At 40.1% G+C, this 25766-nt stretch overlaps 2 protein-coding genes across 6 annotated transcripts in view; one reads left to right on the forward strand and one right to left on the reverse strand.

Annotated features, from left to right (window-relative positions):
- Window positions 1–25766, forward strand: part of LOC310727723 (craniofacial development protein 2-like) — a gene marked incomplete at its 3' end in the record, with an annotated part of 68928 nt that overhangs the window by 7238 nt on the left and 35924 nt on the right. The gene's annotated exons all lie outside the window — the stretch shown is intronic.
- daxx (death-domain associated protein) lies at window positions 1277–24650 on the reverse strand. 5 transcript variants are annotated; one of them, XM_083543289.1, is made up of 13 exons: window positions 24311–24650; window positions 22850–22978; window positions 21680–21900; window positions 20041–20415; window positions 19524–19655; window positions 16499–16615; window positions 12724–12955; window positions 10393–10562; window positions 9927–10116; window positions 8296–8746; window positions 2910–3039; window positions 1832–1846; window positions 1277–1708 (listed from the first exon to the last, which is right to left on the reverse strand). In XM_083543289.1, the coding sequence occupies exons 3-13, from the start codon at window positions 21884–21886 to the stop codon at window positions 1649–1651; spliced, it is 2079 nt and encodes a 692-aa protein (XP_083399415.1). In that variant the 5' UTR covers window positions 21887–21900; window positions 22850–22978; window positions 24311–24650; the 3' UTR covers window positions 1277–1648. The 5 variants fall into 5 exon arrangements, 4 of the variants coding, with proteins under 4 accessions (XP_083399415.1, XP_083399416.1, XP_083399413.1 ...); XM_083543290.1 differs by having other exon boundaries at window positions 24000–24650; XM_083543287.1 differs by having other exon boundaries at window positions 21680–21930; window positions 24311–24649.

A 25766-nucleotide genomic window follows, 5' to 3' on the forward strand; every position in this document is an offset into this window, starting at 1 on the left:
CCTTACCTGCACTTCTATATATTTAGAACAATACTACTCACTGATATATGGTAGGTAGGTACTTGTGTGTGTGGTGTGGTTGTTGAGGTGAGACAAGCTTGCTGATCTCCTCAGATTATTTACCACATCATTTATTTTCTTTATTTACACTTGGACTAATTGAGTCTTCTGTTTAGTCAGTGAAATCAGATTCACACACACTTGATACATTAACATTATTTAAAAGAAAAACTATAATATAATATTGAGAATTAATGAAAACACTGATTACATAAAATAAAAAAAACACTGTAGTCATGGGTTTTTTATTGTGTGCAGGTGTTTGATTTTTGTTTCTAGAGTGTTTTTAAATGTTCTAAATCCAAACTCAAAATTCTGAGACACTGGACACATGCTGTGAATTGTTTTGAGGAACAGTGTTCAGAGTATATTTATTAGGGCATTAGGGTAGTGTTTAGACTGTAGAAATAGCATTTATGTTGTAGCAAACATATTTACATCTAATTTTTTCATGCACTTTCTTGTTCTTTTACCTGTTAATTGTGTAAATGGCACTGTGATAACCAGTACAGAGACCCTTCAAAACCAAATATTGCAACCCTTTTGATATTGGTGCAGAAAGAACAGCCCTAAAACAGTTATAAACTTAACACACATACAGTATCTCAGAAAAGTGAGTGCAGCCCTCACATTCCAGCAACCATTTTGTCCCCATCTTGTCAAGCCAAAATACGCTAAATCAACATTTTATACAGTATATTTAAATACAATTGGAAACTCATTGATTGCACAGTATCTTTACTTAATATATAATTTATGTATATTTTATTTGAAATTTCTTAGAATGTATTTTACTTTAATTTTACTGTGAGCAACTGCAACCCAACAATTTCCCTGTGGGATCAATAAAGTATAAAGTTCTGATTTCCAAAACCTGTGAATTGATTCAGGATCCACAGCCAAGTTAAAATGTAATGAAGCAGGAAGGGAAACAAGTAATACAATTATTTTGAAGCATTTTGTAATTGTAGAGAAATAGAACTTTTATAATATTGATTTTCACTGAACATTTACAAAATCAACATAAAAGCAAATCCGTAGTGTGGAGACGCATGGTCCGCTGTGGCGACCCCTAATAGGAGCAGCCGAAAGAAGAAAAATAGAAAAGCAAATGCATCAGTCTTCTGCTTTTCGGTGTGACGTGTTGGCCTTGGTTACCCTCCAATTAATCTCCAAAATAAAATGGCATTTAAAATAAGAAAACCACCACAAGACGTTTACACAAAAATAGCATTTTTATTGAGTTTATATGGGAACTCAACAGAAAAATAAATTAGGCCTTCCCAGTTTAATTAAATGTAATTACACAGAGATAAAGACCAAACTTTTATCTGCTTAAAAAAAAACCCAGAATAGATCATTCAATAGAATAATGAAATCTTTAATAAAAAATACCCAGTTAAGATACCCTGAAATTGTGCTGCTGAGCCGAGCGGGCAGTGCAGCAAGGTGGGTTCGAGTGTAAAAAGGTTATCGTGTGGCAGAGACAATGAATGAGTGTATATACAGTCAAGCACCCGCCGATATGGAGCACAGATGGTTGTGGAAATAAGAGCTCGTCATCCAGGTAGGCAGCAGAAGGAATGACTCAGTCCGAATCAGAGAGAACTATCACTGCGTCTGGGTCACACTGGGTCGCAACGTCTACCTAAGAAGTATAAAAGAATGCTTTCGTTAGTAGGTAAAAAGAAATCACAGGTACTGACTTTTTACACGTCCCTGTGTATAGTCAACACCAGGGACAAGATTAGGATTAGTAAAATGTTCCCACCTGAATTACTGGCACCTACATGAGGGGGGAGAGAAAAAATATATATTTAAGCATACTGTATTAAATGAAAGTACATATTTTACCAACAATTTTGTCCATGTCTGTGTGTGTGCGCGTGTACGCATGTGTGTGTGCATGTACATATTAAAAAAAAAAAATATATATATATATACACACATTTTATTTCAAAAAAATTTTAAATACCACTTTTTTTTTACCTTGATAGAATGATTTATTTGAGCCGTCACTCACTGGAAGCTTCCCTTCCCACAATCTTACAACATTTTACCCTACCAAGTTTGAGCAGATCTACAACAAGGTGTCAAACACCTTACAAATAACCTTCATGTTGAGCAAACAGAGGTGAAACATGCTATTTTATTTAGTATTCTTCGCTCTTCATGTTTCTGTCACTGCAAATATGATGCTTGAAGGGCATACCAGTGAAATATCAGTCAGGAGTAAAGAAATATAGTGAAGTGAGTAAAATAGTAGAACATAGTAAAATGGAAAAATTTGCAACAAACTAAAAAAAAAAAAAAAAAAAAAAAAATCAAGGAAAAAAAAAAAAAAACCTAATTATTATTATTATTATTATTATTTGTTTTAAAACCAGAGTTTTTCTGGCAAATGAAAAAAGCTTGCAAGCATTTACATTTCCTGAGCATTTGGCAGATGCTCTTATCCAGAGCAACATTTCTCTCATTCATACAACTGAGCAACTATGAGGTTAAGGGCCTTGCTCAGGGGCCCAGGAGTAGCAGTTTAATGTTTGGGATTTGAACTTAAGATATTTTAGATCCAAACCACTAAGCTACCACCTCTACCTCCCAGTTCTAGACTGCATAGCCAGTAATGCCCCTCCGACACCTTTAAAAGCTTAAATGGTGAAAAATTATATATATTGAAATAAGATATTTATATATATATATGAAAAAAAATAAAAACACAGTACATTAAAACATTTTTATTGAAAAATCGCAAAGAGGGGAAAGAGTGAGTTCGTTATATTCGTAATTAACATCTGCCCCCCCCCCCCCCCACACACACACACACACACACACATACACACACTTGCCTTGTGCTTTTTAGGGGGTGGTGAGGCGTGAGTGCTGCTGACCATATCCTGAGTGGGTGTGTCCGCCCGGGTCGAGTCCACTTGCACGGGGCTACAGGCCACTTTAATGTTTAGCGATGCTTTACTGTTGCTAAAACACAACATTTACAGTTCAGTTTGGTGACGTTTCAGCATACAACACATATATAGAAATCATCACAGACCTGAAAACACAGATCTAAACCTGTGCTCTAAACCTTCTATTAATTAGCATAAAGCTTGGATTCTGGAGCAATGGGAAAAGGTCATGTGGTCGGATGAGTCCTGATTTACTCAGATTTACCTATACAATTTTGGCAATTATTTTAAAAATAATGGCAGTATGTCAAGTTATTTTCAGAGAACAATTTGTTTATTGTTAGTAAATGCCATGCCAGCAGTGGTGGCTATTCCCATGAAATATCCAGGCAAGATCAAGGTGGGCATAATTAGATGTTATAGCTTTTTTTTTTTTTAACAGATTTTTATTATGGCAGAGTTCAGTGATTATATGGAGTCCTTCAGTTTAATTTTCTGTAAGTATTCTAGTATTTTCTTTGGTGATACATTTGGAAGATTCCTTTATGTGTACTTTCTGAGTAGAAGAGCTGCCTTGTGTTTTTAAGTGAATTGAAGTCTATTAATATGTGTTTATAGCCATGCTTTTATTTTTACAGCGATGACACGTTGGGAATTCCTCTCCATTTAGCAGGAATGCATTTATCTGGTGTGTCCAATATATGGACATCTGGTCATGCCCAGATTTACATTGGAAGTTGAGAAATTGTCTTTGGTTTATAGTTTGGTTGATTTTTTCAAGAGGTACGAGTTTCTTATTGGTTTGAGAATTTCAACGTCACTGGTGTTCAAATGCTACAGCTGCAGATACGCAGATCCTTCTGGATCCATCAGTATATACAGCTTTATGTAATGGGAAGCAGCATCTTATAGCCAGCAATTATTGTTTATATTCATTTGGTTGAGTCACTTTCTTTTTATACTTGGTCAGGTCCATTATGATGCTTGGTTTCTTCATAATCCAGGGTGGTATAGGACATGTATGTGTCTGTACTAGGTATGTCTAGGTTGATATCCCTGTTTTCTAAAGGGGTTTTATGCAGATCCCAAGTGGGCTGATGTACATGGGTCTAGGTTCATACAGCTGTGGGTATTGACTGAAGTATAAATCAGGTTATTCTGGTCCATCTTTAGTTTGGTTGCATAGTGCAAAGCCAGTTTCAAGCGTCTGCTTTGAAGCGATGGTTCTCTTGTTTCGATGAATAAACTTTGAACTGGTGATGTCCTGAATGCTTCAAGAGAGTCTTATTCCTAGGTGGTATACTGTATCCAATATTCTGGTATAGGATTTCCTGGCTGCACCATAGACTACACTTCCGTAGTCCACCTGGGAATGGACCAGAGTTCTGTACAGTCCGAGTAGTATGGTCTGCATCTTAGTTTGCATAGTACTTTAAAATTGTCCATGTTTTATAGCATTTCTTTCTTAACAAATTCATAGGTGGGATCAATGACAGTTTGTTATCAAAATTGAATCCCAGAAATGTGGTTTCTTTGAGGACTAAAGGTTTCACTTTCCATAAAGAGTTCTCGATCCACGGTAAGAAACACCTGCAGCTGATGAGACTAAGCAGTGCGCACTGTTTCACTCCGGCAACGCCAATAAAAAGGAGCGAAACCCCAGCTTCAAAAAGCGGTGGCTAAGCGTATGCGGGCACCAGGAAAAAGCATGCCGGTCCACAAGGAAACCCTGTCGGGCACTGAAAATGGAAAGCAGGCCCATCCACGAGTAAGTCAAGCGGATGCCGGAGGAATGCGCGCCGATCTGCGAGTGGCCGTCAGCAGTCTTCTAGATGGAGGTGTCCCAAACTGCGAGTGTCTGGGTGAGCCCCGGCCGCGGAACCACGGGGAACCAGTGGAATTTGCTAAAGTGGTGCCAATAAAGAGGAGCACGACATCAGCCTCGGGGAGAAAGACACCAAGCAGAGAAATGAGTGTAAGGGTCACCGAACGACTTTGCCCGGCCGGCGAGTGCACCCGGACGGACCCCAGGAAAAGGCATGCTGGTCCCCTAGGAAACCCAGGTGGGTGCTACAGAGAGAAAGCGTGTCAGACACCCGAGGAAGGCGGGCTGATCTGCGAGTGGCTGCCGGCGGATGTCAAGATGGAAAGGCGTACCGAACCACGAGTGTGTGGGTTAGCTCCGGTGTGATTACTGGAATAGGAAAGCGTCGAAAAATGGAAGTAAATAAAGAAAGCTTTGCTTGGTGAACCTTTGCCTGTGTCTCTCTCTCTTCCAGCGCAGAACCAGTGAGTATGCTACACCCATTTAGTACAAGTCTTTTAAAATGCCATATTTACGTCTTGTATCGTATGCTTTTTTTAAGGTCGAAGAAGACAGCTAGTGTGCTCTTTTTTGATGAACACATTCTGTTTGAATTTTTTCAGTGTCTAAAACCACATGATTTGGTGTTTGATCTCTAGTATTCACACAAGATTTACAATTCTGTAGTTTTACACAGACAGCTGGTCAGGGCTATAGTTGTTCAGATTGGTATGATTTTTTGCCTGCTTTTGGTATGGGTATAATTATTGCATCTTTCCAGTGGGGTGGAACATCTCCTGACGTCCAGATGGTGTTATAGTTGTTCAAGAGGATAGATGCTTTGGGGTAGGTGTTTTAAAAACTGGTAGTGGATATTGTCCAGATCAACAGCAGTGTCGTTTGAGAAATTAAAAGATTTTAAAAGTTCCATAGTAAAGAGCTGGTTATAAGGTTATACGTTGTCTGAAAGGAACTTTTTTGTAGTGTTTGTATGTTCTTTCTCATCAGTATGGCTGTATTCAACCAGGCACATTAAAGGTTATGTAATTGTAAAAATGTATGTAACTGTAATGAAAAAGTGACTGTCTGGAGCTAGGCAGGTTTCCTGAAGGCAAAAGAGGTTAAAGATAGCTTTTAAATGTTGTAGTTCTGCGCAATTAGCAGTTGGCTGTTACACTGGATGATGACATAGCTCATTAACAGATTTGTAAAACAAACGAGGGTCCTTTATTTCTACATTTATGGGATAGGCTGTGATCGGGAGAGTTTTTTTCCGCCATTAGAGTGTCCTTTGGTTGTTTGGTTATGAGATCTCTTTTATTGAATTGTTTATTTTTAATTTTTTTTTATCATCGAACATTTATGTTTACACATTTTTTTAACAAAAACATTTGTTTTACTGATGCGCCAAGTAGCAAATCAAGCCGCCGGCAATTAAAATTTCCTTGTGGAAATATGTTTGGTGTCCTGATGATTTACGTAAATTAAAACACCATAATAACTTAAAAACATTAACAATACATTTTTTCAAGCTGCCCTGTCATCTGAAAATGTAAACAAGATTGTCTATTTCAGCAACGTGCTCAGTGCAAATAAATATAAGTTATGGAAACCTTTGGTTTTTCTGTGTTTTCACGTGGTTAAAAGACGAACAAGTTCTTTGAAAAACATCTACAGTGAGGAAAATAAGTATTTGAACACCCTGCTATTTTGCAAGTTCTCCCACTTAGAAATCATGGAGGGGTCTGAAATTGTCATCGTAGGTGCATGTCCACTGTGAGAGACATAATCTAAAAAAAAAAATCCAGGAATCACAATGTATGATTTTTTAACTATTTATTTGTATGATACAGCTGCAAATAAGTATTTGAACAACTGTCTATCAGCTAGAATTCTGACCCTCAAAGACCTGTTAGTCTGCCTTTAAAATGTCCACCTCCACTACATTTATTATCCTAAATTAGATGCACCTGTTTGAGGTTGTTAGCTGCATAAAGACACCTGTCCACCCCATACAATCAGTAAGAATCCAACTACTAACATGGCCAAGACCAAAGAGCTGTCCAAAGACACTAGAGACAAAATTGTACACCTCCACAAGGCTGGAAAGGGCTACGGGGAAATTGCCAAGCAGCTCGGTGAAAAAAGGTCCACTGTTGGAGCAATCATTAGAAAATGGAAGAATCTAAACATGACTGTCAATCTCCCTCGGACTGGGGCTCCATGCAAGATCTCACCTCGTGGGGTCTCACTGATCCTAAGAAAGGTGAGAAATCAGCCCAGAACTACACGGGAGGAGCTGGTCAATGACCTGAAAAGAGCTGGGACCACCGTTTCCAAGGTTACTGTTGGTAATACACTAAGATGTCATGGTTTGAAATCATGCATGGCACGGAAGGTCCCCCTGCTTAAACCAGCACATGTCCAGGCACGTCTTAAGTTTGCAAATGACCATTTGGATGATCCAGAGGAGTCATGGGAGAAAGTAATGTGGTCAGATGAGACCAAAATAGAACTTTTGGGTCATAATTCCACTAAACGTGTTTGGAGGAAGAAGAATGATGAGTACCATCCCAAGAACACCATCCCTACTGTGAAGCATGGGGGTGGTAGCATCATGCTTTGGGGGTGTTTTTGTGCACATGGGACAGGGCGACTGCACTGTATTAAGGAGAGGATGACCGGGGCCACGTATTGCGAGATTTTGGGGAACAACCTCCTTCCCTCAGTTAGAGCATTGAAGATGGGTCGAGGCTGGGTCTTCCAACATGACAATGACCCGAAGCACACAGCCAGGATAACCAAGGAGTGGCTCTGTAAGAAGCATATCAAGGTTCTGGCGTGGCCTAGCCAGTCTCCAGACCTGAACCCAATAGAGAATCTTTGGAGGGAGCTCAAACTCCGTGTTTCTCAGCAACAGGCCAGAAACCTGACTGATCTAGAGAAGATCTGTGTGGAGGAGTGGGCCAAAATCCCTCCTGCAGTGTGTGCAAACCTGGTGAAAAACTACAGGAAACGTTTGACCTCTGTAATTGCAAACAAAGGCTACTGTACCAAATATTAACATTGACTTTCTCAGGTGTTCAAATACTTATTTGCAGCTGTATCATACAAATAAATAGTTTAAAAAAATCATACATTGTGATTTCTGGATCTCACAGTGGACATGCACCTACGATGACAATTTCAGACCCCTCCATGATTTCTAAGTGGGAGAACTTGCAAAATAGCAGGGTGTTCAAATACTTATTTTCCTCACTGTATGTCCTTTAAAACATGTCTAGTCTTCATGCTCTGTGTTGACTATGGTTTCACCAATAATAAATACTATACAATATTAAAAACTTGAAAAATATTAATTTATGGTACATTTAGAAGAGAGAAAAAAACGTGCAATTAAGTTGCGATTAATCACAAGTCAACTAATGACAATCGCGATTAAATGTTTTATTCGATTGACAGCCCTATTTATTATAGAATCTAATTATCACTTTGGAAACCAAGCTTTTTTTTTTTTTAGTTTACCTAGTGCCATTTTGTACGATGATGTGGTTCTTCTTTGATTCCCGCTTCCTCTTCTTGCTGTTACACGTCTTGTTAGTCACCTCGGGATGATTGGCAAACACAGTCAGTGGGGAGGAGCCGCTGTTCTCAGGGGGGGTGGGTGGAATCTCTGTAGCTTCACTGACGCCGTTCGAGTCAGCTGAGGGACAAGTGTTAGAAACGAGCAAAACGTCCTCTGTAGACTGAGGGTCCGGGCCACACGTCTGACTGTGGCTGTCTGAGGAGGAGGGGACGTCTGTGGAACGTTCGTGTTTGAGCGGTTTTTCTGTTCTACTTTCGGACGGTGGAACTTCATCGCCGCTCACAACTGTCTCTCCACAGTCGGGCGATTTAACTGACTGACACGAGCCGTTGCTGTTGGGCTGCACGAGCTCATCGCTAACGCTCAGATTTTCCTCCTCGTCTTCGTCATCTGAAATATTACACAAAGGAAATAATTTCATTCTGATACAATAAATTAAAAAACGGACAATCTGCAATGATCTAATACAGGACACATATTTACATGCACCTTTTGTTATTGGTAAATAAACAGAAATCAATCTTAAGTCACATAAGAAAAGATAAGAAACACCTGCAGCTGATGAGACTAATCAGTGCGCTGATTTAGTTTTGTGATGCCAATAAAGAGGAGAGAGACGCCAACCTCCAAAAGAGAGAGAGAGACACACCGGGGGAAAACTGAGCTCATTGAACAATGGGGAAGTTTAATATTCAGTTCCTCCTGGTACAGACTAAACACACTTGAGGAAAAACTGCACACCGTTCCATTTCCTTTTCTCTTTTACCAGATAAACCAGTACAACATTCATCTCCCCGTTAACATCATCAGTCGGTCATCAGTTTTGCAGATTAATCAACACATAGTGAATTGCTGGAACTATCCGCAAAAATCCAGACGGTTGCCATCTGCACCGAAGTGGCTGAGAAGGTCTGCTGTAATTAAAGTACAAGAGTGGGCTCTAAAGGGCGGATCACTAACGCCTTGTGCTGTTTATTTTGCCATGCGAGACTACCACGTTCATGGCGCTAAAAAAAATGAACATGAAATAAAAATTTACAGCTAAATAAAAATTTACTCAATTAATTTAAAAATGTACGAGTACATTTTTAAATTAACAAACAATAACCACCACTTCAGAAGCATTTATTTATTTCAGGTAATGTTACAAACGGAATCTTACTTTAAAGCGGTACCATTTCAAATAAATCCAGTTAGTCATGCTTAACATAGCTTTCTTGAAATGTTTTCTGGAAGCACAGAGAATTTAAATTAAAGTTCAGTACTATTTAATATGCAGTGTTATTTTTTATTCAGTATCACTTTTAAAAACTGCTAGTTGATTAATCGGTTATCAGCAAATCTGATCCAACCTAGCTATTGGTATCGGTGAAATCAATCGGTCAACCTCTAGTTCCTTAGTCATCCATCAGCAGGAAGATGACGAAACACATAATACAACAAAGGAACTAACTTTATCTATTTCAGAAGGTTTCTGTGCAGCTCATCAATTCCTTTAAGTAAACAGTTGCTTTGCAACACCAGCACATTCAGTTGGGCGAACAAAAATTTTTTCATAGCTATTTCACACCTGGTCTGGCTTGTGCTTCACTGGCCTGGATCTCCTCGTCAATATCTGGATCTGAAGAATCCTCCTCTTCCTCCTCTTCTTCTTCTTCCTCCTCCTCCTCCTCTTCGTCCTCTTCCCCTGCCTCCTCCTCTTCATTTTCATCTCCGCTCTTTTTACAGTTCTCTGCTTTTATTGATTCCTGCTCTCCATTCTGTACCAAACAGTTCGGAAAAAATTTACTTTAATTCTATTTAATGGTTTTGATTTAAACTTTTTCCCCTCCATAAGCTCAGGGCAGAAAAATGTGCCACAAACATAATCCAACCTTCGCAAACGCCAGTCTGCCAAAAGCCCTTTACAGATTTTCAAAAATAAAAGCAAATGTGGAAGAAGCAGTTTGGTACCTTTATATGTTCTTTGGGTAGGATTTATCGCTTTTCTTTATGTACATAGCACATTCCCATCCCATTTCTTTTACCCTTTTCACCTCTTTTTTCTGTTTCTCTTTCCCAAGCCGTTTTCTCCTCTCCTCCTCCTCCGTATCGTCCTGTTTGTTGGCGTACTTGTTGATGACCACCTCTAGGGAACTGAGAGCCAGCTCTCTGTTAGAGCGCAGCTTTTGGGATAACTCGGAATCACAAAGCGCAGGATCTGCAGCTGGATTAGTAACAAAAATAAAACAGATGTGAAATTCAGAAACGGCATCAAAAATGCACACAAAGAAAAGTAACATGTTTAGAGCAGCACAACAGTAATACGTTAAACTGTGTGTTTCCCTGCTTAGGTGGTTTTTAAATGATACAGACTCCTTGTGGGTCAGTATGGAATCTTTTACATGTGCGCCAAGACTGCTAACATCCCTTCCGTTTATTCATAACTTTAAGGAGGTCTGCCCAGTAGCTGGGAAGTTTTTGCTTTTAAACACTCTTTTGGCTTGGGATGATATCAGGAAGTATCTCACTGTCCCCAAGAATTTGTCCATGCAATCCCCAATTGCTTTAAACCCTGACTTCCCTGACTCGTTAGCCGGTATTGGCCTTCTGGCCTGGGCAGGAAAGGGCATATCTAATTTGGCTGATTTATTTACAGGAAAGGTCTTTAAATCTTTTGAGACGCTTAGGATAGATTACCAACTTCCCAAGTCCCAATTTTTTTTTATTTCTCCAATTCCGTCATTTTATTCAGTCTGAAATGAGACAGGGAAAAATTCGCTGGGAACTTTCTGAAGTTGAAAATAGTCTTCTGCTTCCGGGGGCACTAAAGGGGCAGATTTCTTATCTGTATTCTCTGTTATCAGAAACCTCTTCTCCTTTGGATCCTTTGAGAAAGGTTTGGGAAAGGGATATGGGCCAGTCATTTACTGATAACGAATGGCTCTCTATACATGAGAAAGTTTTTCATAAATCAATCTCAAGCTCTGTGCATGAACAAAACTTCAACTTTATATACAGGATATATCTTACCCCAGTACGCCTCCACAAAATGTACCCAAATGTATCTCAGATGTTTTAAATGCAAATCTGAAATAGGAACGTTGATGCATTTATTTTGGGACTGTAGGAACATTAAACCTTTTTGGCATGAGGTACGTGGTATGGTTCAGAAGATGCTGGGTAGAAAATGTACTTTGTCTCCGACTATTTATTTACTAAACTGCAAGACGTCATTGGATTTCTCTACTGACTCACAGTCTTTATTAAATTTGATTACTTATTTGGCACAGAAATGCATACTTATTCTATGGTCATCACCACAGGTACCAACTTTAAAGATGTGTTTAGCACAAATGGCTAATCTTCTCCCTTTGGAGAAACTTACGTATGACTTGCAGAAGAAATCCGATGTATTCTGGCGGATATGGGCCCCTTTATTTACTTACTCTACAGGCACGACTGTAGATTTACTTACTCTACAGGCACGACCCTAGCCCTGACTTATGTTTTTCTTTTTTGTGTTTTGTTTTCCCCTTTTGTTTTGATTTGCCCTTTGCCTTTCTATGGTCACTTTTTCATGTTAGCATTATATTGTTATTAATATGCTTGAGTGTATGCTGTGTGTGTTGACTGATCGGCTCTGTTGTTTTGTTTTAGTAATAAATAAATAAAAATACAATAAAAATAAAATAAAAAAACTGTCTGTTTTAATTCACTTTTCGAGGTGGCATCAAAATAATTTTGAGACTAAATGGTACCAACTAGTGCTATTCTGACCACATCCGTTACCACGTCTGTTATTTTATCATGGACAGCAAGTTAGAACAAAGAACAAAGGGTGAAATTCTGCATGAAACCGGGCAAGTCCGCTACAGAGAGGTGTGACGTACGGCAATGCTGCAATGAGTCGTTTGCAGCGTTTTGAGTGGCACGTGCACTATAAGAGTGGAAGAACTTCGCTGGAAGACAAGAGATCAGGGAGACCTTTACAGAGGTCAAAAAGCATTTGGCAACTTGTGCATGGTGATCGTCGGAGAACAAGCCACACGATCTCACTTCTGCACCCACCCTACTCAATTTGGCTCCTGCAGACTTCAACCTCCTACTGAAGGCTCAAAGGCCACCGTTTTGACGCCACTGCAGAGATCCAGCTCTAATCACAGAAGGGTCTGACATGCTTGAAATGAAGACCTGCAGGACAAATTCGCGAAGTGGCAGGAACGCTGGGAGCGCTGTATTGCTGGGCAAGGGGACTATTTTAAAGGTGATGGTGTATAACCGTATATTAAGTACTTTCTTGTAAACAGATTTTTTGATACCACCTCGTTTACATATAATGCAAAAAACACCCTGTTTAAACAAAGATTAATTGGAAGATGAATTACTGGGTTTGTAGAAGTCTGTAAGGTGTGAGCCGAAGTTGTAGACCATGTCAAGGTGGCGCCGCTCCTGCAGCCTGTTGCCCGTCTCGCGGAACACCTCCTGAGCAATCTGCGCCTCCTGCTTACGGCTCAGCATCAGCTGACTGCGTTCGTTGGCACGCTTCACCACTTGAAGGATGTCCCTGTAATCCGGAGGGTTCTGATGGGCCTCGGGTTGGTTTATAAATCGCTCAATCTAATAAATGTGCGAGGAAAATTGGGAACAGATACAACAACTCTATTTGAAAAGGCTTTAGAGCAGGGGTTCCCAAATAGTTTAGCCCAACAATCTCAAATATACTCAATATACAAGCCTAGAACACCAAACTTCTTTTGCAGGACGGTTGCAACATTTAGCGGTTTTATTATTCAGGTTACATGGATGGGTGTGTAAATCAAGCAAACCAAAGAAAGATTTCTTAGAATGACTCAACAGTCTATTGTGGGTTTCTCTGTTGAGCTCTGTTTCATGAGCTGTGTCTGTACCGGTGTTTCTACCTGAGAAGTATTTACTGAATAGTTTACCACCAAAAGGTGCAATGTTCTAAGTTGTTAAACACATCAAAATGTAAATATCAGGAAATAAATCATGAAATTCTGATATTTATCTTAAACCCAAATGCCTTTAGTGTGAAGCCAAAAGAGCAATCCAGTAGACTCTCATTGATCTATACTCAGTACCCCATAATTCCAAAGGGAAAAAAGAATTCTAAAAAAGTCTAAATTCTTAAAAAACCCAACAAAAAAACAAAACGTAAATATCGTATGTACAGACCCTCTCCAACAACATTTGAAAATTAGCTCAGGTGCCTCACAATTCTCTTGAACTTTGCCGAGATGTTTATAATTTGAGTCCACCTGTGGAAAAGATTACTAATGGAACATGATTTGAAAGGCACACGGCCACTTTATATAGGGCCTCACATCTGACAATGCATATCATGCACCAAGGTCAAAGGAACTGGCTGCAGAGTTCATAGATCTTGGGAAGGCTACAAAAAAAATTGCCGCTGCACTGAAGAATCCCGTGCACACAGTGTCCTCCAAAATTCTCAAATGAAAGAAGTGTGGCACAAGCAGGACTCTTCCAAGAGCTGTTTGCCCAGCCAAACTGAGCAATCGAGGGAGCACGACGGTCTCTCTGACCGATCTCCAGAGATCCTTTGTGGAGATGTGACAAAGTTCGAAAAGGACAACCATCACTGCAGCCCTCCATAGAGCTGAGCTTTATGGCAGTGGCTAGAAACCAATGGATACTCGCTAAGAGTTTGCCAACAGACACCAGAAGGACGCTCAGACTCTGATCTGATGAAATCAAACTCGAACTGCTTTTAAACATTATGTCTGGAGGTAATCGTGTGCCGATCATCACCTGCCCAAACACTCCAAAAAATAAAGCATGATGGTGGCTGTGAGGGTGTTTTTCTACAGCAGGGACTTGGTAACTGGTCAGGGTTGAGGGAAAGCTGAATAGAGCAAAGCACAGAAATAGCCTCAACAAAATCTTGTTCCACAGGACCTCAGTCTATGCTAAAGGCAAACCTTCCTAAATAACATTCCTAAGAACACAGCCAAGACAACACAGGAGTGGCTAAGAGACAATTCTGTAAATGTCCTTGAGTGGCCCAGCTGGAGGTCTGACTTGAACTCTATTGAACATCTCTGGAGAGACCTGAAAGTGACTTTCCACCGAAAATCCCCATCCAACTTAACTGAGGTTGAGATGATCTGCCATTAAGAGTAGCAGAAAATCCCCTAATTCAGGTGTGCAAAGCTTGTTGCATCATACCCCAAAAAGACCAGAGGATGTAATTGTTGCCAAAGGTGCTACAACTAAGTACTGAGTAAAGGGTCTAAATACTTATGTGCATTTGAGATTTTCAAAAAAAAAGAAAATTATAATAATACAACAAAAATTTGACATTTCTACAATTCTGTTTCCACTTTGTCACTATGGTGTACTAAATGTGGTTTAATGAGGCAAAAAAAATATGTGGTATCAGGCTGCAACATAAAATAAAATAAAAAGTGAAGGTGGTATGAATACTTTCCAAATGCAGAGTGTATATGTGTATATATACACACAAACTCTAGATACACTCAAATTGTACAATAAACTACTACTACTTCTTTCGGATTCTCCAATTAGGTGTCGCCACAGCGGATCATCTGTCTCCATACCCCTTCTGCCTCTCTCAACCCAACTACCTGCATGTCTTCTTTTACCACATCCAAAAAAAAACTCCTTGCCCTTCCCCTTTTCCTCCTTCCTGGTGGCTCCATCCTCAGCATTTTCCTACAATATACCCCATGTCCCTCCTCTGAACATGTCCAAACCATCTCAATCTCACCTCCCTCGCCTTGTCTCCAAAACTTCCTACATGCGCTTTCCCTTACATCTCCCTTATTCTTAAAGATCGGTACCAGCACACTCCTTCTCCATTCCTCAGGCATCTTCTCACCTTCCAATATCCTGTTAAACAATCTTGTTAAAAACTTCACTGCCATCTCTCCTAAACATCTCCACGCTTCTACCGGTATGTCATCTGGTCCAACCGACTTGCCACTCTTCATCCTCTTAATCGCTGCTCTCACTTCCTCCTTACTAATCCTATTCACTTCCTGCTTCACCAACTCCACATCATCCAACCTTCTCTCTCTCTCATTTACCTCATTCATCAGCTGCTCAAAATACTCCCTCCACCTTCTCCACACACTCTCCTCACTAGTCAACACATTTCCATCTCCATCCTTTATTGCTCTAACTTTAAGCACATCCCTCCCAGCTCGATCCCTCTGCCTGGCCAATCAGTATACATCCTTTTCTCCTTCCTTAGTGTCCAACTTCTCATACAGTTCCTCATATGCCTTTTCCTTGGCTTTCGCCACATCCCTCTTTACCTGCTGCCACATCATCTTGTAACCCTGTCTACTGTTCTCATCACTCTGTCGATCCCAATTCTGCTTTGCCAACCTCTTTCTCCTTATGCTCTCCTGCACTTCGTCATTCCACCACCATGTCTCTTTGTCTTCCTTTCTATTTCCAGATGTCTGGATGTCACTAAGTACCTTTCTAGCTGTCCCTAATCACTCCTGCAGTAGTTGCCCAATCATCCAGCACCTCTTCAACACAACCGAGCCCCTGTCTGACCTCTTCCCTGAATCTTACACTACAGTCTTCCTCCTTCAGTTTCCACCATCTTATTCTTCTTTCAGTCCTCACTCTCCTCCTCTTCTTCTTCGCCTCCAAAACCATCCTACAGACCACCATCCGATGCTGTCTAGCTACGGATGTCCATCCTACAGACCACCATCCGATGCTGTCTAGCTCCCCTGCCAACACCCCAGGATCACCCCTACACCATTTCTTTTTCCATCAACACCATGATAGAACAGTTTAAACCCACCTCCAATGTTCCTGGCCTTACTCCCTTTCCACTTGGTCTCCTGAACACGCAACATATCTACCTTTCTCCTCTCCATCATATCAGCTACCTCTCTCCCTTTACCATTCATAGTTGGCTAACGATACCTGTGGCGGTCGTTGTTAACCCAGGCCTCGACCGATCCAGCATGAATTTCTCTTTCCATTTACCCAGGCTTGGGACCGGCACTAAGAGTGCACTGGCTTGTGCCGCCCTAATGGCTGTGAAATTAGCATTTTTTTTTTTTAAGCTTTGGAGGAGGTTCTGAGTGTACAAAGCTAAACTAGTGCAAATTACAAAAGAAAAACGAGTACCTTTTTGTTGATTTCTGGGTAACGAGTGCCACTGAAGCGAATTCTCTGCTCCATTACTCTTCCAGTGAGTGTGCTGCAGTTCTTCAGCTCACAGAGCTTATCATAGATCTTCATAATCTGAAACAGTCCATTCATAGCAGGTGATAACAGAAAATCCACACAGAACATGAGTAACTATTTTGAATTTTTTAAGTCCAAGTGTGTAGAATGTTTCGTACATACAGTACAGACCAAAAGTTTGGACACACCTTCTCATTCAAAGATTTTTCTTTATTTTCATGACTATGAAAATTGTAGAGTCACACTGAAGGCATCAAGGGCTATTTGACCAAGAAGGAGAGTGATGGGGTGCTGCGCCAGATGACCTGGCCTCCACAGTCACCGGACCTGAACCCAATCGAGATGGTTTAGGGGTGAGCTGGACCGCAGAGTGAAGGCAAAAGGGCCAACAAGTGCCAAGCATCTCTCTGGGAACTCCTTCAAGACTGTTGGAAGACCATTTCAGGTGACTACCTCTTGAAGCTCATCAAGAGAATGCCAAGTGTGTGCAAAGCAGTAATCAAAGCAAAAGGTGGCTACTTTGAAGAACCTAGAATATGACATTTTTCAGTTTCACACTTTTTTGTTATGTATATAATTCCATATATAATTCCACATGTGTTAATTCATAGTTTTGATGCCTTCAATGTGAATCTACAATTTTCATAGTCATGAAAATAAAGAAAACTCTTTAAATGAGAAGGTGTGTCCAAACTTTTGGTCTGTACTGAGATTATATATATATATATATTCTATACATTTGAGGTAATAAATAAATATATATATATATGTTTGGTGAAATCAAATCATAAAAAAACAGTAGAACTCGGCTATGTTTAAAAGAAAATAAGAGCATTTCCACATGCACAATTTGAAGGGAACTCAAGGGATTGGGGCTAAACAGCTGTGTAGCCTTAAGAAAACAATTTATCAGTGAGGCTAATCTAGGGGGGAAAAAAAGGCTTCAATTTGCTAGGGAGCGTAAAGATTGGACTCTGGAGCATTGGAAGAAGGTCATGTGGTCTGGTGAGTCCAGATTTACCCTGCTCCAGAGTGATGGGCACATCAGGGGAAGAAGAGAGGCAGATGAACCGATGCACCTATCATGCCTAGTGCCTACAGTGCTATGATGTGGGGTTGCTGCAGTTGGTCAGGTTTTGGTTAAGCAACATTATGTGCCCAAAAAATGAGGTCAGCTGAATTCCTAAATATACTGAATGACCAGGTTATTCCATCAATTGATTTTCTCCTCCCTGATGGCATGAGCATATTCCCAGATGACAATGCCAGGATTCATTGGGCTTAAATTGTGAAAGAGTGGTTCAGGGAGCATAAGACCTTAACCCCAGTGAGAGAATGGAGGTTGGATTGCTTGTTTTTTATAACGCAGTTTTTTTTATTATTATTAACATTTGTGATCAAGATTGAACAGTTTACATTTTTAATTTTTATTGAGGAAGCAATTAAATTGGCAAAAATGTAATTAGTTAATTTGCAATTGGCCAGGCAGAGCTGGGAAGGATGTGCTACAAGTTAGAGCAATAAAGAATGCAGATGGAAATGTGTTGACTAGTGAGGAGAGTGTGTTGATGTCAGGGATCCACCTGCCACGCCCCCTTTGGTGGCTCTCTATGCCTCCACTCTCCCTAGAGCTCCAGGTTTAATCACGCACACCTGGAGCTCTTGATCACTCATGCCTCCACTCTCTCTGAAGCTCCAGGTTTGACGATGCACACCTGAAGCTTATCATCACTCCACCCCGCTCCTACATAAACCCCTCACTCTCATTCACTCCCCGTTCGTTATTGTTTATGTTGGACTTTCTGTGCTGTGTGTGTTTATGGCTTCATGTAGGACTCTTTATGTTCCGTTTCATCCGGACTCCAATATCCTGCACCGGCTGCGCGCTTCCTTTCAGCGCATCTCGGATCAGCTACGCTTCTCCCCTAACGCACCTCGGACTCTCTTTACCCAAAGACTGCCGTGCGTGTGTGCTTGTGTGTATCTCTCTCCCTCACTCGCTGTATTAAACCCGAGCGAACCGTACTTCGTACTTCCGCCTCCGTTTCATTCGTACCCTGACAGTTGAGAAGATAGAGGGAGTGTTTTGCAGTGGAGTGGGGGTTGCAGGGAGAAGAGGTGTTGAAGGTGGAGGAGTTCAGGTACCTGGGGTCAACAGTGCAAAGTAATGGAGAGTGTGTAAGAGAAGTGAAGAAAAGAGTGCAGGCAGGGTGGAGTGGGTGGAGAAGAGTGATAGCAGGAGTGATTTGTGATAGAAAAGTATCTGCGAGAGTGAAAGGGAAAGTTTATAGGACTGTGGTGATACCAGAGATGTTGTATGGATTAGAGACAGTGGCATTGAGTAAAAGACAGGAGGTGGACCCGGAGGTAACAGAGCTGAAGATGTTGAGGTTTTCGCTGGGAGTGACGACGATGGACAGAATTAGAAACAAGTTTATTAGAGGGACAGCGCATGAAGGTGGTTTTAGAGACAAGATGAGGGAGGCGAGATTGAGATGGTTTGGACATGTGCAGAGGAGTGACATGGGACTATCGGTAGAAGGATGCTGAGGATGAAGCTGCCAGGCAAAAGGAAAAGAGGAAGGCCAAGGAGGAGGTTATTGGATGTGGTGAGGGAAGACATGCAGGCAGTTAATTTGAAAGAGGTAGAGGACAGGGGGGGTATGGAGACGGATGATCCGCTGTGAAGCAGCCGAAATAAGAAGAATTATTAATTCATTAATTATTATGAATATTAATAATAATACTAAAATCTTTTAGGATCTGCCCAAGTCTACTTCAATGAAAAGGTACAGGCTCTTTATATGTACTTCTACCAGTGAAGGCAACAGCAGGGGCAGAACTTTCACCATAGTTCCAATTAGCATTCATGTACAATTTATATATTAATATAAGGCTGCTCTGAGACAACGCCCATTCAATTAAATAGATTTTTGTTTGTGTAGAATATTCTGTAAGAACTTACTTTGCGCTTGAGTTTATGCTCCTGGATATAGTTTGAGTCCTCCTTCTCCAGATCCTCCAAACTCAAATCTGCCTCCTGCAGGCGTCTGATCTCATCATTATAAACCTTCAGCAAGTTCTCCAGATATGCTATCTGAAAGAGAACAGGAGAGAGAGAGACTATCATCTTACAACATGAGTTAGCTTCTAACTGCAGCTAACACACACGTTACATCTCTTCTACCCACACAGAGAACCTGGGATAAATTAGTGTATCCAGTCCACCCCCCCGGCATGTTGTTTAGCTGCATATATCTTTATGCTGAAAATACTTTTACACACACAGAATGTTTACTGCTGTAACAGCTTTGTGTTTAGTCGATGTACAGCTACATGTATATATATATTAGTAAAGCAAACCCTGTAGTATTAAAATTCCAATGAAAATAAAAACTTTTAATACACTCGAAATACTGTTTTAATAACTTGTTGTATAAGTGTTAACTGGAACACAGGGAATCAGGGAAATTGTGATCTACCTGTCTCCTGGAAGCTCGTTTGGTTTTCCTTTCCTCCTCCCCAGTATCTGTCGGCCTTGAAGAAGATTCCTCTATCATGTCGGTCTTCCCTTTTTCTTTGTCCTCTCTGCTGTCAGTTTTCTCCTGCTTTTTGACATTAGAGTGCTGTATGACGACCCTCCTTTTGCTCGAGTGCTGTTTAAGCAAGGTACAAAGTTCGTTTATGTAAACAAATGTTTTGCTGGTTTGCGATTGGGCTCGTGTCAGGCAGCGACCCACAGCGTTCCGGAACTCCACGGACATCAGGAAGTCGGGCAAGGCCTTGGAGTATTTCGTCTTCAGGAAAGTCACGACCTCAGGGTGTGCTCGAGTGTGTTCCTCGCAATGATTTACAAACTGGGCGGGGTCAAGAAGAAAAACAAAACATTTAAATTGTGGTTTCTAAGCAGAAACGGCTTAAGTTTGTAATCAAAAGGGCAACAAAAAAAACAGCTTTAAAAAAATTATTTTTAAACAAGTTAACGCTTTGAACCCGCGGCTTAAACAACGAAACGGCTAATTTTTCCTGGGTTTTTCCCGGCTTCACAAGCTTCAAGCCAAAAAACTGAACCCCATAACATTAGACCAATCAAATTGCCGAATGGGTTCAGGTGAACTAATGAAACTCTTTGTATCAAATCGAGCACTGAATCGGGCCGCACCACATCATAAATATGGATGATGTTCCTCTGACATTTGACCTGCCGCTCACTCGGACTACAGGAAATGCAGATCATTCCTCACACTGAAAACAACCGGGCATGAAAAAAAACGGGCATGAAAAGTGTTCTGAGCTGCATGGCATCGGGAGAAAAGCTTCACCGATGGTGATTTTTAAACGCACAACGATGCCAAAAGATAAACTCCCGAGAGAAATAGTTGTGAAAGGAGGGAGGAAGACAGTGAACAATGACTTTCTTAGTAGGCTACTGTTTAGATACAAGCCGTGTAACAGGCACTGTGTTTCATTAAAGCCTGTGTAAAGTTCATTGGTTTCAGTGTAGACACACTGCAGCTTATAGACAGGTGCGGCTTATTTATGTTCAAAATAAAAATCTTTGTGAAAAGTGCCATTTTAAATGATTTTGTAAAAGTAACACTGACGATCACAAAAACGAATAACAAAATGATAGTAGATGAAGAGTATATTACATTAATATTTAAGCAGTGTTGAATATTTACAAATTAATTTTAAAATCCTGTTTATTCTTAATAAGGAAATGTATTCTTATGCACTGGATGAATTTTCAAACATAAACAACTTCCTCGAAAACGTTATTCGCTGTTTTGATTGTTCACAAGGACGCAGTGTATTGCACAGGTTTTAAAAATTATTGTTGTAGGAAGAGAAGTGATGCTTAGTGTCATTTTTTTCAGGTTCCTGGCTCCGGAACACCTCCACCATAAAAGTATATCAATCGTGTGACAGCACTTAACTGTCTTAACTTAGTCTTGTGTTTAACTGCAGCAACAGACATCTGCTTTTTCTCGCCATATCGATAAAAAAACCTAAAACATTAATGTATTTACTTATATGTAGGCAGTATGGATATAGAAACACATTAGAAGACAGCTGTATACAGATGTATGTAGATGTATATACATTTCAGCATTTACAAACCTCATTAAAGAGCTTTTCATTCTCCACTTTTAGGACATGACTCTCCTTTTTGGAAGAAGCAAACGGAGACTTTGAGATGTGTGTTGATGGCTGCTGAGAGACGAGAGGCGTGTTGGACGTGCTGGACACACAAGAAGTCGGAGGATGCGACAAAGAAGAAAAAGGCTCCTCGGCATCGTCATCATCAAGGATTACGATGTTTTCCATCGCTTTTGGAACGGCTGCAATCAAGGACAGGAGCTGATGAAACTCTGAAGTGAAAAGGTGTCAGAACAGTTTCAGGGTTTGATATTTACATATACACAACTGAAATCTCTCAAACGTGTATAGCGTCGAGTCAGCAAAAAAAAAAAAAGCTGTCATTTTTTTAAGTTTCAATATTGTGGACTTTGATTCTATACGGGTTTGATACTACAGGTTCAGGGATATTTCTGATCTGCATTAATGTCAAAACAGTTCAACATTGAGCGATTTGTGTAGCATGTTAGAATCATCTTGTCTTTTGTGAAATACATAGTCAAATATTTCACGACTTCTCATATAGTAAAAATTCAGACTATACTAAAAGTAAATATGCACTAAAAGTGAAAATTATGAGACAGAAAAACACATTTATAACCATGTATGTGCTGTTAAAAATGAAATGAAACTGAAATGAACTGGAAAGCAAAACGCATTCAAAACTAGAAATGGTTTTTAAAACTTAAAACAACAGACTGAGAAAACTTGCATGCATGCAAATATAAGCATTGCACAAGCAGAAAAGTGCAGATAAACATGCGAGTATATGCACAGCTAATAAATCTAAAATCCCTGGGCAGTGAAAAATATTCAGAAGCCGTAGAGCAAATAGAAAAAAAAAAAGTGTATAAGAACTATAGGTGAAAATTAACATTTAGATTAAATGCATGATGTGCACTTCGTCTATGTTTAATTTTACATACATTTACAAAATTTTAGCATACACCGATGGTATACAAATATTTTGGAAATATACAATGCCGAGAATTTTAGGAACTTTGAATTTGAACTATGAATTTATATTTCTTATTCTGTAAAGCTTCTTTGAAATAATGTCCACTGTTAAAATGCTATACAAAGAAACCTGAACGTGGGATTAGTTTTTATTTGAACTTTATCAGCGGGTGTACAACAGTGTAGTGTGATTGCCTTGGAAGGAGGCAGCGGTTGGCGTTCGGTCATTCAGCGGAGGCTTTAAGAAATTCAAGGAACATCAGGACAAGCGAGTTGATGGTGCGAGTTGACGGCTTTATTTACACCCTGCTCCTTGCTTCGTATCTGCACAGACAAGAACAAAAAAAACAAACAAATCATCGTTATCAGTCACGTAACACGGCACAACCATTTGCCCGGACATGACCTTATACAGTTTGTTATAATGTTGAAAAAATAAAAATAAATCAAGCACATTCAAGTTGAAAACAAAGCAGCGATCTTGTTGTTAAGTATTAATACTCCTAACTAACATCAATGCTTTGTAAAAAATAAATAAATAAATAAATAATCATCTAAGAGTCACAAAAAAGGTTCCAGGTCGATCATGGAGACTTTGTGCACACGTCATTGTCTTTCTTCAAGATGTTTTTCAATTCAATTCATTTTTATTTGTATAGCGCTTTTAACAATGAACATTGTCTCAAAGCAGCTTTACACAGATAATGTAGTGATTAAAAGTGAATATGTTCTTCATAAGTAAGTTTGTCCCTGATGAGCGAGTCGGTGACGACTGTGGCAAGGTAAAACTCCCCGAGATGGCGATAGGAAGAAACGTTGAGAGGAACCAGACTCAAGAGGAAACCCATCCTCATCTGGGTTTCACCAGTGTCCATTTGCAAATATGTCCATTTGTTTTTGACTATCGCCTTTTGAAAAACGCAGCTCATCGTATTCCGAAGGCGTTTCTTGGTCGACTTTCGTCTTTAACCCCTGAAAGATGACGTTATTCTGCGTCTTGTTGTTTAGGACGATATATGATTGCGTCCATATTTCAGAATCCACACAACACAAGCAGCTTTTCCAGGGTGACGCTTCCACCACCGTGCTTCACTGTTATCGTGTCTCGACAAGTAACAGTCACGTGACCTTTTCTTCTCGTCGTAAATAAGTGTGTACACTTAGAGCATTAAATCATTGTGCTTTTTCCCGCATTATGATAATGAAATTAAATCAATCAATCGGATTGGTCGCTGTTTAATATTTAATGAATGGGTGGAAAAATGTGAAATGCTGTACACTATATTTTACTCCCTTTACTCGTCTAAAACTGAGTACTAGAAAGGAAACAAATGGACTTTGTTACCTTTTTTTTTACACTTTAATAAGTGTTCTCCGGGTTGGGTTCAGGAATTGTTCGGTTAATTTGGTTTCTTGCCCCGAATATGTGAAGTATTTCAGAAGCTGGCGTTGGGGGTTTTCCTGTTTTGCAACAAGCCTGTTAGCCTGTTTTGCCGAATACCGTTAGCATCGCTTTCAGCGCTCATATTCCCACTCGGAAACAATACAGCAGGGTGTTTACTGTCAATTTATGAACTCCAACCCACCATAAAGCCATTTAATACCGAATCTCCACTCAACATCTCCACACAAAGCACCGTCGAACAATAAACTTACACGCGCCACTCCGGAACACAAAACCGTTTGCTCGAGTACGTCCAGGTTGCCAAGTCTTTGTGTGCCAACTCCACGCGTGTTGCACAGAAATCCCTCCTCTTAAGATGCCATCGAATAAATTATAAAAAAAAAAACTCAAACGAAGCAGAACTTCACGCGGCAAAACTTTTTTTCTTTTTATATTTACATTTAAAAACCCAACAGGGAGGAAAAAAAATTGCGTCCAAAAACAATCTAGGTGGATTCCCCCGCTAAGGTACTCGAGATCATGGCAACCACCCGACGCCGCAACACGGAGCGCTCTGATTGGACGCGCGAAGAAGCGACAAACTCATTGAACAACACTATCTTCTGCTTTTTCCACATTCTTTTCTTTTTCTTCTGCTTCGGTTCATGCGAGTCTTCGCTCGCTGCTGCCACCTGGCTTCCAAGACAAACACAAACACAACACAAAGCCTTTTTCGGGTGGGATTAGTTTCTAGACTTATGAAATGCATTTTTTTTTTTTTACATTTCACAGTTGAGCATTCATAATCAATTCAAATCATATTAAAAACAAATTTGAATATTAATTGGCAGAAAAATAATAACCTGAAGAATGGACTCAGAATTTACAATAACTCTGCTTTGAGTCAGGAGAGGGCTTTGTCCCAAAAACAGCTTTACAGAGATAAGTAGGTTATAAAATATGATTTTATATGTTAGTGCTTATGAGTTTATTCCTAATGAGAAAGCCAGTAGTGACAGTGGCAAGGAAAAACTTGATGTTGAACCATCCTCAGCTCGACCGAGGGATCTCCAACTCCATTCAGAATTAAACGCTTCGAGATAAATCACTTGTCACCGGTACTTCAGGAGCATTATTCATTCGTGGTTTTACAGTTTTACTTGGAATGCAGGAAAAGCTCTGTCAGAAGTGACAGCTAAGATCTTAATAATTTCAAATATATAATTTTATCAGCCATGGATTGGTCCACAAAGGCCTCTGACTTTGACTGCCACCTGAACCTCAGTGCACCAGAACCTTACTACTCCTCCTGCAGGTCCCATGCATATTATTTGAGTAGGGTGCTGACCACCAGGTGCTTGCCAATGGGTTTCCCATAGGCCTGGCTCCAGGGTGGGTCCCCAGGGTGGGCTGGCCCCTCACCTAATACCAGTTTGTTCTGAGTCCCTACCAGGAGCTATCCCCATCCCCCCATTTATAACTCCTAGGATTAGTGGGGCAAACAAAACCCCTATACATAAAATCACTTAAATCAATTCAACTTGTAACTAAATTTGTAAATGATTAATTTATATCTTGTGTCTTTTTTTTCTATTTGTTTTGATTATGTATTTCATAGGCTGCTTGGAGAATTCACTAGTAGGAATTTCACTGAATGGTCTAACAGACTGGTTCCTGTACATATAAAGAAAAACTCTTGAACTCAGATTACACAAAAATAATACATTT

This window comes from Silurus aristotelis, assembly GCF_946808225.1.
Source record: "Silurus aristotelis genome assembly, chromosome: 6".
Taxonomy (NCBI): domain Eukaryota; kingdom Metazoa; phylum Chordata; class Actinopteri; order Siluriformes; family Siluridae; genus Silurus; species Silurus aristotelis.